This window comes from Pomacea canaliculata, linkage group LG11 (genome assembly GCF_003073045.1).
Source record: "Pomacea canaliculata isolate SZHN2017 linkage group LG11, ASM307304v1, whole genome shotgun sequence".
Taxonomy (NCBI): Eukaryota; Metazoa; Mollusca; class Gastropoda; order Architaenioglossa; family Ampullariidae; genus Pomacea; species Pomacea canaliculata.
In genome coordinates, this window is record NC_037600.1 from 13,371,724 (window position 1) to 13,385,100 (window position 13,377).

Sequence of the window (13,377 nt, forward strand, 5' to 3'; positions counted from 1 at the left end):
CAGGTCGCTGTGTGGAAGACTATGGACTTTGTATATATTTAGTTAATGTTGATTGATTTAAAGTTTTTTTTTTTATTCCCACGACAAATCTTTGTGCTATGTGATTAAAAGAACACGCAAGGGGACGCGTGCGTGTAGTGAGTGAAAGTGAGATCAAAAACAGCGTTCCTGACAAACACTCGTTCAAGAACCCTATGCAGCCTTAAGCCGCAAGTTTCTGTTTCAGTCTGGCTTTTGTAACAAATCATCTGTAACTTTGACCGTGTTCATCTGTTGTACAATTTTTAGTCGTTCACGTTTCTTATGCAAGTGATTAGCGTTCAGAGCTTAAAGTTGATGCTGTGGTAGAGCGCCATACAATCATCTTCATCATCATCATCGGGAAGGTAACACAGGCGAACAGACGATATGCCAGACTAACAAAACGAACGAGAAATGATTGCTGCAATGATTTATTCTCAAAATTTCAAGGGGTTTTCGTTGCCCAAGTTCATTATATCCCATAAACTAACGAAGAATTCAGGTATTCCTGGAAGAGCACTAAATCAAACTAATTTTTTTTTTACAACAAATTATACAAAATAAAAAAGACTTTGTTCAGTCCATAGCCAACGAAATTCACGAGCGAAGAAATCTTGCTCGCATCTTGAGCCACATCAGAGTGAAGTAGAAACAAAAGATGTGATTAGGATCTGCTTCAACTTTCTGACACAGCGATGGCTCCGATGCGACTAAAGCTGTCAGGTCCCACCGGCATCTGATTGCTGCCATCTTTGTTGATGCGCATCGGGGTTCTGAAATGACATTACAAACAAAAGACAGTAAAACAGTCCTTTAAACAGACCTACAGAATGTCCTGCTACACTGTACTAATTTTTATGTTTTTTTAAAAAAAATAGGGAGTAAATTTATTTCAGGTCCCACTGTTGTAAAATTCACTGTAAAATAAACTGTATTTCGTGAGCCACTCACATGCGGTTCCAGTCGCTGTAGTAAATATGGTGTCTGGACGCAGCCAGTCCAAAAAAGCGAGCACCGAAGTCAGAAAACAGAACGTTTCTGTGCTGACCGTTGGTGTCCATAGACTCGATGAGATGAGTGCCAGCATCGCAGAAATACAGAAGACCATCTGCAATTACATAAACACACACGCTAGCGCAAGAACGCACACATGAGTATATAGATATACATTCTCTGGAAATGTGACAAAATCAATGAATAAATAAATGTGAAAGAGTATTGAGCTTTACTTTCGTGAACATTGAAGCTCGAGTTAATTTCTTGAATTGATGATTAGTTTACCTCCCACCAACATTCAAGCATGTTTGTGTACTCGTGTGTATGGGCGCAAGTGATTATACCAATCTAGGCCTGAATGCTCAAAGAAAAGGGATAAAAAGAGGAGAAAGAAGCGAGAAAGAAAGAAAAACCAACATATTCGAAGAACACTCACTGGTCTTGTCCAGGACCAAACCATTTGGCCACTTAAGGTTTGTGGACACGAGAACGCGTCTACCGGACCCATCAAAGTTGGCCCTCTCGATCTTTGGTGACGAGCCCCAATCAGTCCAGTACATTATTCTTGAGTGTAAAAATAAATATCAGTTTAACCGCCATTCCGTGTGTCTATACATAAATGGAGACACATAAATAAAAACACACATATAAATACTAGTTGCATACTCATCAAAACGCGATTAATAAAATTTAGAGAAATTTTAATAATCTAAAGTGTTTACTCTAGCTTTCGTTGTAAGCAAAACCCGTTAAAATCAAGATGGCCGTCGTGGATTACCAGGGAGCTGATGTTAAACACAAAAGCTCTAATTACTGATAAAGAAAGTGAAAGGACGAGATGTAATAACGGCCATTAACGGACCTGTTTTCTGTGTCGAGCACAATGGCACGTGGCTCATCGAGTTGACTGCTCACAATGATCTGCTCGTTACTTCCGTCTAGGTTACATGAAGCTATGACGTCACGTCCGGTGTCCGTGTAATACAGTTTTCCCATATGACTATCAACCGCCAGTCCATCTATCACTGACCCTGCAAAAAATATCAGCAGAAATTAATTGCATGAGGAAGAGATGTATCTTGCCTTCATTAAAAAAAATTAACAAGTTCAAATGTTATTTATAATATTAACGTTGACAGACGACAGATCAGGAAGACGGGACAAGTATTTATTTCTCTAATCCCGGAATTGAAAATAAAGACGAGAGAACCACGACAAAATTTTATTTAAAAATACGTCACAGAACAAAGAATGACGACATTCCTAATATGACGCAAATAGCAACATGACGAGTAAACTCTCAATACGTCAATAATAATGATAAACGCAATATTTTTACAGCGCGTGCTCACACTCCTGAGGAGCACGCTCTTAGCGCTTGAGAACAAGAACGAGACATGGACAGCATATGATAGACAGAATAACAAATAAACAATATAAGAACTTCGGAAGGATAAACAACAGTACCGATGATAAATAAAAACAAATACAGAAATCTCAAAGAGGAATGAAATAGCGAGGACTCAGAGTATCATGATTTTACAACAAACAAACAAAAACCCGTAGGTTCCAGTCCCTGTAGTAAATAGTAAACACAAACTACCATTGCTTTGCGAAGATCAGCTTTAAAGTCCAATGATGGCAGGAAGGGATCGAGAGTAAATAATGATAAAAACACTGAAAGTTATTGTCTTTAAGTCCATGATCCATTATTCTTATGTTTGTGAGTTTTTCATTTTAGTAATAGTGCTTTGATGGTGGGTAAAGCGCTATACAAATAAAAATAATTATTATTATTATTGTTATTATTATTGTTGTTGTTGTTGTTGTTGTTGTTGATGTTGTTGTTGTTGTTGAAAGCAGACAGAGAAGGGTGGAATCGTACCTAGAGGCATTTGCTTCACCATCCTCTGCCCCGTGGCGTCCAGCAGTGAGCTGAAGATCTGACTGCCCGGTACCTGGTGGACACTGGAGAAGTACACTCGTCTGTCCGCTGGGTTAAAGGTCAGCGCTACGGGATTGGGGGCATTCATTATCTGGAGCGCGACGTAGCTGTACGTCGTCATGTCCATGCGGTTGATGAAGGCATTAGTGGAGGTAGAGGAGTCCGTAAACAGTAGGAAGTCATTCACGGTGTTGTCTGAAATCAAAGATGAGTTTATTCACCATTCAAATTTGTTTCAAAGATAAGATAAATTACTGTCTATTATTTCACAAAGTAGGCGACATCTGTGTCGAATTCCGTTGAAATCTATCTACCTAACTAACAAAATGCTACCTGGTTGCTGCAAGTCTTCTGACCTTATTATCAGGCAACAGTATTCAGTTCACCTGGGATGCAGCGCTACACGGGTATCGAACCGACGCACCTCTCAGTTCCGACGCCACCGCTCTAACCACTCGGCGATCTACTTGCCCTCCGTTCACCTGACGCCCACATAAACCTCGTTCTTACCCACAGTGCAGCTGACACCAGCATCCTCATTGTGGGAACAGTCGTGGTGGGCCCAGTTGTCGCGCGTGATGCCGCAGTCCACCAGGTGGCTCTCCGTGCCCCGACAGTTGACCTCGTCCATCGCGATGATGAAGGACCCGTGGCCGGACCGCCCGTTGGTGATAGCCACGGCTCCCGACCTGAGAAAAGGTCACGAAAAGGGTGAAGAGTGAAAAGAGTGAAAAACCTTCAATACGATTATGAACGGTCGAGTCAATGATTGTGTGAACTACTCACGAACGCTTCCTCCTCAAAATGTGATGTCGTGTCATCGCTAGCACTTTTGTTGATAATTGTAAGAGTTGACTACATTTTTAAAGGCGAACAAAGAAATATTTGTTTGAGGCTTACTCGCTGAACCCCAACATGCGACACACGACAGCCGCATCCCTGTCATCCCAGTTGTCGTCACAAATAGTCCCGTATTCGCCGTTAGCGTACACCTCCACATAACCGGAAGTGGCCGTCTGATGTCCGTTGGAATTGAGGCGCACGAATACGTGATCACGGTCAAGCTCGACCGGCGTAGCTGCTGTTACACCTGTACATGTCAGAAGGTGAGAATGTGGAATGAGCAAGAGGGCTTTCAACAACAACAACAACGACGACAACGACGACGACAAGAAGAGAGAGATTGGGAATTGTGTTAATAAGACTGTAACGCTAAGCATTGTCAACACAACTAATGAATGAATGATTAAAGAAATACAATAACTAGTTTATACAGATACAAAAATATAATAGATAAATAATAATTGATTATATGGATATCCTCATGGGCCAAGTGGTATACATCATTTTTTCAGTTAACTTTTCAGAGTGCAGGTAAATAGGAATTAATAATGGTGCACTATTTTTTAAAATCTTTTTAGATTTCAAGTGGCGAAATCGGTTACCTGGATTAACGCACCCACGCAGGCACGCGCGCACACGTGTTTACATACCTGGAAGATTCTCTGCTGAGCTGTAGATTCTGATGTCTGACAGCTGCCGGAAGCTGGGGGGTCCAACGTTTGTCCTTCCAGTTCCGTCCTTGTTCACCCTCATCACGGTGCTGAAAATATAGAACGTCAGGCTGCATTCAGCCGGTTGTCTGCCCACTATTGGTTAACACGCGCAGGTGCGTGCAGGTGTGTGCAGGTGCGAGCATTGCTGCTCCTAGTCAGACCGCAGGCAAGATATTAGATGTTCAAGGGTCTATCACATGGGATAAATACCGCTATGACGACCTTCTCTTCTCCCCTATAAAAATCTAAATATAGCAACGAAAGATTTCTGATACTTCGATAATCATAAACAAACATTCATCTTTCAACATAGGCATGGATCCGCCCGCAAACACATACAAACACACACGAGAGTGCACGCACAAAAGCACAATTCATCAAAAGAAAGACAGAAAAAAATTAGAAAAGAAATCAGAAAGAAACAAAGGAAGAAACTGAATGAATGGTGAGCTACTTCAGAGTGCTGATACCGATATATATATATTCTCATTTAAAGCATTTTGAGTTTAAAAAAAAGAGTGAAAGATATCTTGTCGCAAAGCCAAGGTGATTTGTGAAGTACAAGTCTTACTTCTCATTCCAGTCGGTGTAGTAGATGAAGTTTTCGAAGACCGAGATGGCGTAGAAGTGCGCGCCTTCGTCTCTCAACACTCCCGTCGGTCTTCGCCGTTGAGACCCATTGACTCGATCCTGTTGAGCCCTCCGTCCGCGAAATATATTTTGTTTTCTGTTCACAGATGCATTGATGTGAGAGCATCAGTGTGATGATGATGATGATGATGATGATGATGATGATGGTGATGGTGATGTAGGTGTGTCTTAAGAATAGTCTAGGTAAGATCACATTAAAAAAAGTTTTCTTTGAATCACAAACTCATCTTTATCTTGTAACTAGCACTTGGTAGTTTGTTTGTTTGTGTTTTTTTTCATCTGAGCACGATTTCCGAGTATAATTGTCAGTTATGATTAATGAAGCACATTATCGTTATTATCTTTGTCATTATGAGAGAGAGAAGCATATAGGCGGACAGTTGAACATTTCTGTCGAAAGGAAAGACTAGAGAAATAGATGAGCAGACAGGCAGACGGACTGACTAACACATTGAAAAAAAAAGCGAGAAATGGTTTAAAAAAACATTCAGTGATACGAATGGCTGGCACTGACCTTTGTAATCAATGGCGATTCCATTGGGCCACTTGATGCCGGTATTAACCAGAATTGTCCTTCCAGAACCATCGTAGTTAGCTCGCTCTATTTTGGGGTTTCTTCCCCAGTCAGTCCAGTAGATTTTCCTGAAATAATGTCAGCTCGTGAAGTAACTGATAATTCTACTCTCTTTCTTTTTCTTTTCTTTCTCGCATAGAGTGAACGCTTGTGTAGCTCGGTCCACGGGTAACAGAGACAGACACTCATTCCAGTCACATCTTAAGGTAACAGTTGATGTATAACACCTCACAGCTACCTAGAGAAAGAATGTTCCAAAAGTAGATGTCAATACTTACTTAGTTCGAGGGTCAAGTGCAATGTCCCTCGGCTCATCCAGGTTTGAGTTCACGATAATTCTGAAGTCTGAACCGTCCAGGTTCATCATAGCAATGATGTCATTTCCTGTGTCCGTGTAGAACAACTTGCGGTTCAGGGGTCCAGTTCGATCTTTTCTAAATTTGCGTCTGAAAAATAATTTTTAAAAAAACTTTAAGTGCCAAACCATTGCGTTCATAGACACTTACAGAACATAAATACTAACAAGCAGAACCCGTCACCAGCAATGTCTGATGCTACATTGACCTTTCTCGGGTCTAATTATTAATAACCAAGAACTATAACTCACTTATGTCAAGCTGTCTCACTTCTCTGGGGTCTTCCCCATCAAACCGGATGCTGACGATCTGGCGGAGGCCGGGATCCACGAAGTACAGGCGACCGAACTCGGGGTCGTAGTCAAACGACGTAGGTGTGTAGATCTTGAGCTGCGGAAGTGGGACGAAGCTCTGGGTCATCAGGTTCATGCGCATCATCAAACCGCCGAGACCCACGTCAAGGAGAAATATGATGTCATCTTCGACCGTTACTATGCAGACGGACAAACGGAACACATCATCATCATCATCATCATCATCATCATCATCATCATCATCATCATCTAATCAATCAAAGGCGCCAGTAACAAAAGAACAAACAATAATAGCAGGTGAAGCCAACCAAAAAGATCTTCTAACACTCCCCCTTCCCTGTTCAACCGCTGACCACTGACCAGAGCTGCAGACGACCCCAGCATCCTCAGAGTGGGTGCAGTCGCTGATGCCCCAGGCGTTTTTGGTGCACTGAGCCAAGCTGGCCTCTTGTCCGTTACAGGTCACTTCGTCCAACCAGATCCTGCCGCTACTGTTTGTGTAGACACCTCCCTGCATTCCCACGGCTCCAACCCTGTCGATAACCCGGATGTAAAGGTACAGTTAACACCTTTCCTTGCAACAATTATGTCCCATTAATGATGATTACATTCTACAGAGTAAGGAGTATATCTTAATAAATGCTTGTATTCTGCCCTGTGATGAATACCATCAATGACTACAAGTTCGTGCAATATGGATCTTGATTGCTACAGAGGAGCAGAAAAAGATGAAGAGTAAGAAAGGTAGAAGTCCATGCCAGAATGTTGGATTAGTATGACAGAATAGTTTGATGTCTGATCATAAAATGATACCTACGGGCTATAACCCAGCATTCTGCACACAACCTGGGCGTCCATGTTGGTCCAGTGGTCATCACAGATGGAGCCCCACATGCCGTTGTGGTAGACTTGCACCGTTCCTTCATACGCGCTGCCCTGGGTAATCAGCCGAACATAGACCTCCTGGGTTGCAGGTATGGGCTTGTTATCTCCTGCAAAACAAAAATACGTGCGTTTGAAGAAAGAAGGGGAGGTAACAACAAAGGGAGAGAGGCAGTAAGTAGCTATGGACTAGGTGTGCATGGCTACCTCCTAGATTGGTTACCTTAGGTCTTAGCTCTTTGAACCATTTGTAAAATCTGGGAACATCTATCTATATCCTTTATCTTTGTGTTTTTCTGTACTCGCTTTATGATCCCGTTCCAAAGCTATCTCGAAGGTAGTCTTGCGTCCAGTCCATAAATTAGGGTCCCATCGGAAGGTAGAATAGGTCTTTGAAATTGCCCACCCCCTTTCCTCTAGAAAATAAAAAAAATTAAGGAGATTTCGGGAGCAGCTAAACTGACCAGAAAAACTGTTATACTAAAAAATGACCAAAAGACTACACTCATTCATTGCTCTGTACAGACCAGGAAATGACAGAATAGGAAAAAAAGAACAGTCTTTGTAAGCACTGGTCGAGACTTAATAATTTGGAGCCTATATCATTTTTTTTATTTTAAGCGATCGTTCCAAAGAAGGGTTTTAGAATGAAGTGTCCTACCTGTTGTACATATTCCCTTGTTGCAGTAGCTCTCCCGACAACACATGCTGCACATGGTGACTTCCCTCCTTGACCTGTCCACCTCAGGGAGAACTTTCACGTTTCTTTTCTTGCCCACCAGCGAAGTGGCGAATTTACTCCCTATATCGCAAGCCTGTCAAACAATTAATTTCAAGGAAAGGTAAAAATTGGCATTATGAGCCCGCCATCAAGAGTCTAAATTGCTCTTACATATTTTCTTTACCTGAAAGTTTCTTTCTCTCGTTAACTGTCATCTACTTTCAGGGAAGTACTCCTTTGCGCTTGTTCCTGAAAGTTCTTGTTTGTTTTTTATTTTGTACTTGTATGTGTTTATATAGATATATTTATAATGTGTATGTGATTTGTGTGTATGCATGATTATATATATATGTTCAAGTGGCAAGTGCATGCCAGTGAAGGAAAGACTTTTTTTTACTTATAGTTATTGCTGTTTGTATATTAACGAAGATAATTTGTCAAAGTTCTCACCATTGTCTTTTCACAACTGAAGGTAAATTTTTCTTGCAAATCTCCGGTAAGTCTCTTTTCCGAGAAACATACCTGTCCCGAAAAAATATTTTTTAAAGATTATTGTTATTGTATGGGTTTCTTTGTATAACTACTGATGTAAAGTAACTACGTCAGTAATTCGATTCAGCAATCGAAAACATTTATTTTATTTTTGATTACTGCTCTGTTTATCTGACCTGTTAAGCAGTCTTTCAAATGCTACATCACACAGGCCACAACCTTAGATATATGAACCCATCTATGATCTGATCGCACCACACATACAACAACGCGCGCTCGCACACACACACACACAGAGATTCAAAACATATTTTTGATAAGAATGCATAGTTGTTTACCTCGTCATCGGCACACCTTTGTAGAGTTTGACAACTGCCAGGCTCGCTGACGTCAGAGCACATATAACACACGGGGCCCGCTAGACAGGTACAACAAAGGTGTGGATCAAAACCTCGATGTTCATAGCACTTTGCATGATGACTAAAGGATTGACCATTGTGATAATAAATGATTGAACAAATCTCAATGCAAGATATTGCTTCCACAAATCGGGGTGAGTCAGTTCTCGAGATACAAACAAACAACAGAAACGTCAGAATAATGCATAGATACGTTAACACTGTCAAGGCCTCAGCCAATGGGAGAGCAGGGGGAAATATGTTAATTAGATATGTGGTGACGACAGTGGGTTTGAAATGTTTCGGTGTTAACGTGCGTGATCTGGGAATGATTTCCATCCATCCATCCAGCCAAAAATCTGAAGCCCTAGCTGCCACCGATTTAAAATTTAAGTTTGCAAAAAATAAATAAATTATTTTAAAGTTCTCACCATGACAGAGGGAAGAGAAGCTGACAAACAACGCCGCAAGCAGCAGCCCTGAAAATAATCACAAAGATGAAATCGTGTATTTTAAATAGTCTGTCAGCTGTCTTAATTAAAAGACAACTTCTTATACACTTTGTAAGTATGCGTGTGTGTGTGTGTGACGTGTACGTCACTTTTCAGTTATTGAGTAAAGAACAATTAAAACACAAAAATTACAGTTAGATTTTCTTTACACCGATTTAACATCCAGGTAAATATTTACTGATTCCTCTTACCTTGTTGGAGAATTTCATATTTGTCGTGATGCTGGAATTACTTTGTGGCCAGCGACAGCTTCTTTATATACTGTGCAGTACGTGATGTTAGTCTATTGTTATCTTGTTGTTATGAAACCTATTTAAAACTTGAGAAAATTATCATCGCAGTTAAAAGTAAAACAAGAAGGGGGCATATAGGTACACTAGATTAAGGAATATCAACAAAATGCTAAATGATAAAAGAAAAACAAAAATAAAGGGTGTGTAAAGTAGAAGTCGGTGTTTTCTTCTGTGTTTATTCCCAGCATAGACATCTGTTGGATGAGGAGAGAATTTATGTTTGAATGATGTAGAGAAAAAGTGTATGATGACTGATAGAGATAAACAAAAACATGGGGCAAAGAAATAAGAATTTAAAGCAAGAAACCAAGAATAAATGAAACACACACACATGAAACATTGCAACTCAGGTCCTAGATTAGTACACTAATATCAAGTCTGACACCAGGAGACCATGACATGATGGATGTTCACTAACTGGCCTTACTTTTGACTAGGACTATACTAATAATTACAGTATTCAAAGCACACACACAAACATATTTAACGACGCAGTACAGTCTGCTTGTGTCATCAAGGTCCTGAAACCTGCAGAAGTCTTATCAAAGAAAATGAAAACTTATCCGATTGGATCCTCCTTAACCAATGGCACGAGAGAAAGAAAAGTAAAAAAAAAAGAAGGAGAGCATCATTTGAGTGTGGAACAAAACAATTTTTTAAAAAGCAAAGTTTAACAAAAAATTAAAATACAATATGTCTTCTTGTGTAGCATCTCTGGAGTCTTATGATCTAGTGAAACCATAATCAGAAGACTTACAAATAATTTAACAAATAATTTGATTCCCTTGCATCAAATTTATGGAATTAATGGCTGGTGCGTGTTTTGAAATGTGCCCTGGTCATGATCTCTCAGAATGAAATATGATTCAAAGTAATTTTAAGCCTTGTATGTGTGTGTATTTTTTTTTCTTTATTTCTTCGTCTGCTGCTGTCTGCTTCGAGTACCACACTCCGACTACTAGCAATATTCTGCTAATACTAGACTACTGCATCTAATACTTCTTTCTGCTTACCACCAATACATACTTTTGTTTCTGCTAATTCTACTTACTTCTACACTCTAGTTAATTAATTCTACACTCTAGTTAATTAATTCTACACTCTACTTCTACTTACTACCACAAATGCTTCACTTTTCTGTTTCTTCTAATACTGTTTTTACTACCAATAATTTTTTCTGCTTTTGCTAATACTACTTTGAAGTAAGAGATAAAGTCCAAGTGAGAGAGATAACCGTAATGAACCACTGGGTGACATTGACCTTTGCTTATCACTTCATGACACAACAACAGAAAAAATCTCAAACAAATACAGAATTTTTTTTTCCTTTCAGTTCTTTCGAAAACACAAGCTACATTTAAATGTCCTGTTTTCGTTTTCTTGAAAGACTGATTGCACAAACAACCGTTATCAAGAGATATTCTTGACTTTTGAAGCACAGATGGTGCGTTTCCTTCATTTGTCTGTTAATGAGGGCTTTATGGACGAGCAGATCAGTACTGAAAGTCTGTGAGGAGATAAACAAGGTCCCTAGGTTTGCTTGTTTGTAAACTGTCCTTGTCAACAGGTCCTCATGTTGGTAAGTATTACAGAAGAAAACAACGGTTAATCTGTCAATTTAGCTAAAAGCTATGATTCTAAGACTTAACATGCTGTAGAGATTCATTCCAGTCGCTGTGATTATTTCTGCTTTCACTTAGAAAGTTTACAAAATGAATGTTATGTTGCTTCCGTCAATACTTGTTGACGGATTATAATGTTATGGAATGAAATCACAAGATAAAATATGACAATGAGTTTTTGCTTTGAATTCTGTTTGTCGATGTTAAAATCATCGACTATATCACGGTTGTGAAGGAGGGCAACAAATGTCATAGAAAGGAAACATGTAACAAACTGTTTTAATTAACGGAAATAATGGGATCAAACTGAGATACAGGAAGAAAAATCGTATTTCTTTTGGATATTAGAGCTTCATCATGAAGTTTTGTCTTTCAGCTAGAGCAGTGTAGGAAATCGCTGCAATAAAAATTGTCAGTTTTAAACATCCACAAACTACTCAGGGGAGAGAAATGCAGATCATGAAGTGTACAACAAATAATGATTATCTCCCTTTGAAGAATGCGCCACTTTTCATGCGATAACAATCGTGATGGGAAAAAAAAAAAAACTGGTCAGAAATGGAACTCAGTATTGAGTATTCCTGTGGCACATCTCAAAGAGAAGAGATTGAAAAAAATATTTGGCCATAATACTGTTTATTATCTCGTGACAGAAACTACGACACTGAAGACTGCCTTACTTGATATGTTTTTAGACTTGTGTTGCATGATAAGTTGGTATTAGAGAAATGGATTCTTCAAGTTTTCGTAATAAGATGATCAAGAATTTAAGAATGTTTTTCCACACAGTGCCAGTCCACTCTATCTTCTCTTAAAATTCTTATTTAATATCCCATAGAGGTTATAAAAGTTTCTTAAAATATTACTGATAGTAAAGAGCATTAAGAAGCAGTAAAAACGATTGTCTGGTCTAGACGCAAGAAAGGAAGAGGTGGGAGGAAAACTGGGTGTTTTAGATGGCAAGATGTCACCATCTAATTGAAGTTCGTTGTTTTTCTTTCCTGAGACAGAGGAAACAAACGGAAAAACAAAAAGACCGCGGTTGGGGATGGGGAACTGAAAGGAACACACATACAGAGTTCGAAACCTGACTTGCCCTCTGGTTGCACTCTCACCCGATTTAGAAAGTGAAAGCAGCCGCCCCGCCCTCCCTACGCCCCCCACGAGACATTGAAAAATGTCGGTTGTTACGAGGTGTTCACGACTTCTGTTTAATGCCTTTCACATTCTTTAAAAACAACTGTGGGAGGAGCACACTTCCGGAAAAAAAGTGGACTCCACACTCTGCAGCACTCGAATCTGGTTAAAATCAGCTTGATTAATTACACCCAATCTAATTGCCTCCTCCTGCATCGACCAGGCGGCGGATGTTTCCTTTCAAGTTGTCGGCTTCGCAGTCTTTAAACGAAGCACGGAGCTGGAAGACAAGAAGAAGTCTGGACAGATATGGTTTACAATCAACTCCAGCTGTTAAGAAACCGTTAGAAACCAGGCAGCACTATAAGACGGAGGAAGATAAGAAAATTATTCTTCTTGCTTGCAACGGCAGCTTAGTACAAAACTTTAATAAAAGATTTATGGTCTGCAAAGCCGAGAGATCATATTTTCTTTTCATTACTGATCAACGCTTAAAGAAAGTATTTGCTTTCCTTTGACTCGCAAAATCTCAAAGACATGCTTAACAGTTCACGGAATTACAAGGCGTTAAAAGACATTTGCAATTACAGGACTGGCATTAACGATTATATAAGTATATGCCTCATAATAATGGATAATTTGTGTGTCTGGTCATTTCTTTCTCCTTTCAGAAACTAATGTTATTGTAACTACGTCATCAGAGACGTTAGACACTAGAGATGATCATGAAGGCAGTTTATACAAAGTTTAGAGAGTGGTCAATTAAGAAATTGTGTAAGAGTAAGAGACAGAAGGAGAAGGAGGAAGGAGATATTTCCTAGTTTAATAAATTCCAAAAAACTTTATTTACAAACGGTAAAAATATCCGGTATAAATCCTCTCGTCTTGTTCTTCAACTGCTTCGGCA

At 39.7% G+C, this 13,377-nt stretch overlaps 1 protein-coding gene across 1 annotated transcript; it reads right to left on the reverse strand.

Moving 5' to 3' along the window:
* Positions 1-436: 436 nt before the first annotated feature.
* On the reverse strand, positions 437-9,404 carry LOC112575991 (low-density lipoprotein receptor-related protein 4-like). Its single transcript, XM_025258176.1, is given in 20 exon segments — positions 437-794; positions 973-1,129; positions 1,454-1,581; positions 1,880-2,048; positions 2,903-3,157; positions 3,473-3,651; positions 3,863-4,052; positions 4,456-4,565; positions 5,090-5,171; positions 5,174-5,245; positions 5,684-5,811; positions 6,022-6,157; positions 6,160-6,189; positions 6,351-6,590; positions 6,774-6,946; positions 7,231-7,405; positions 7,957-8,110; positions 8,467-8,538; positions 8,847-8,926; positions 9,338-9,404. Coding segments are annotated over 19 exon segments (2,610 nt in total). The 5' UTR covers positions 8,910-8,926; positions 9,338-9,404; the 3' UTR covers positions 437-697.
* Between the last annotated feature and the right edge of the window lie 3,973 nt (positions 9,405-13,377).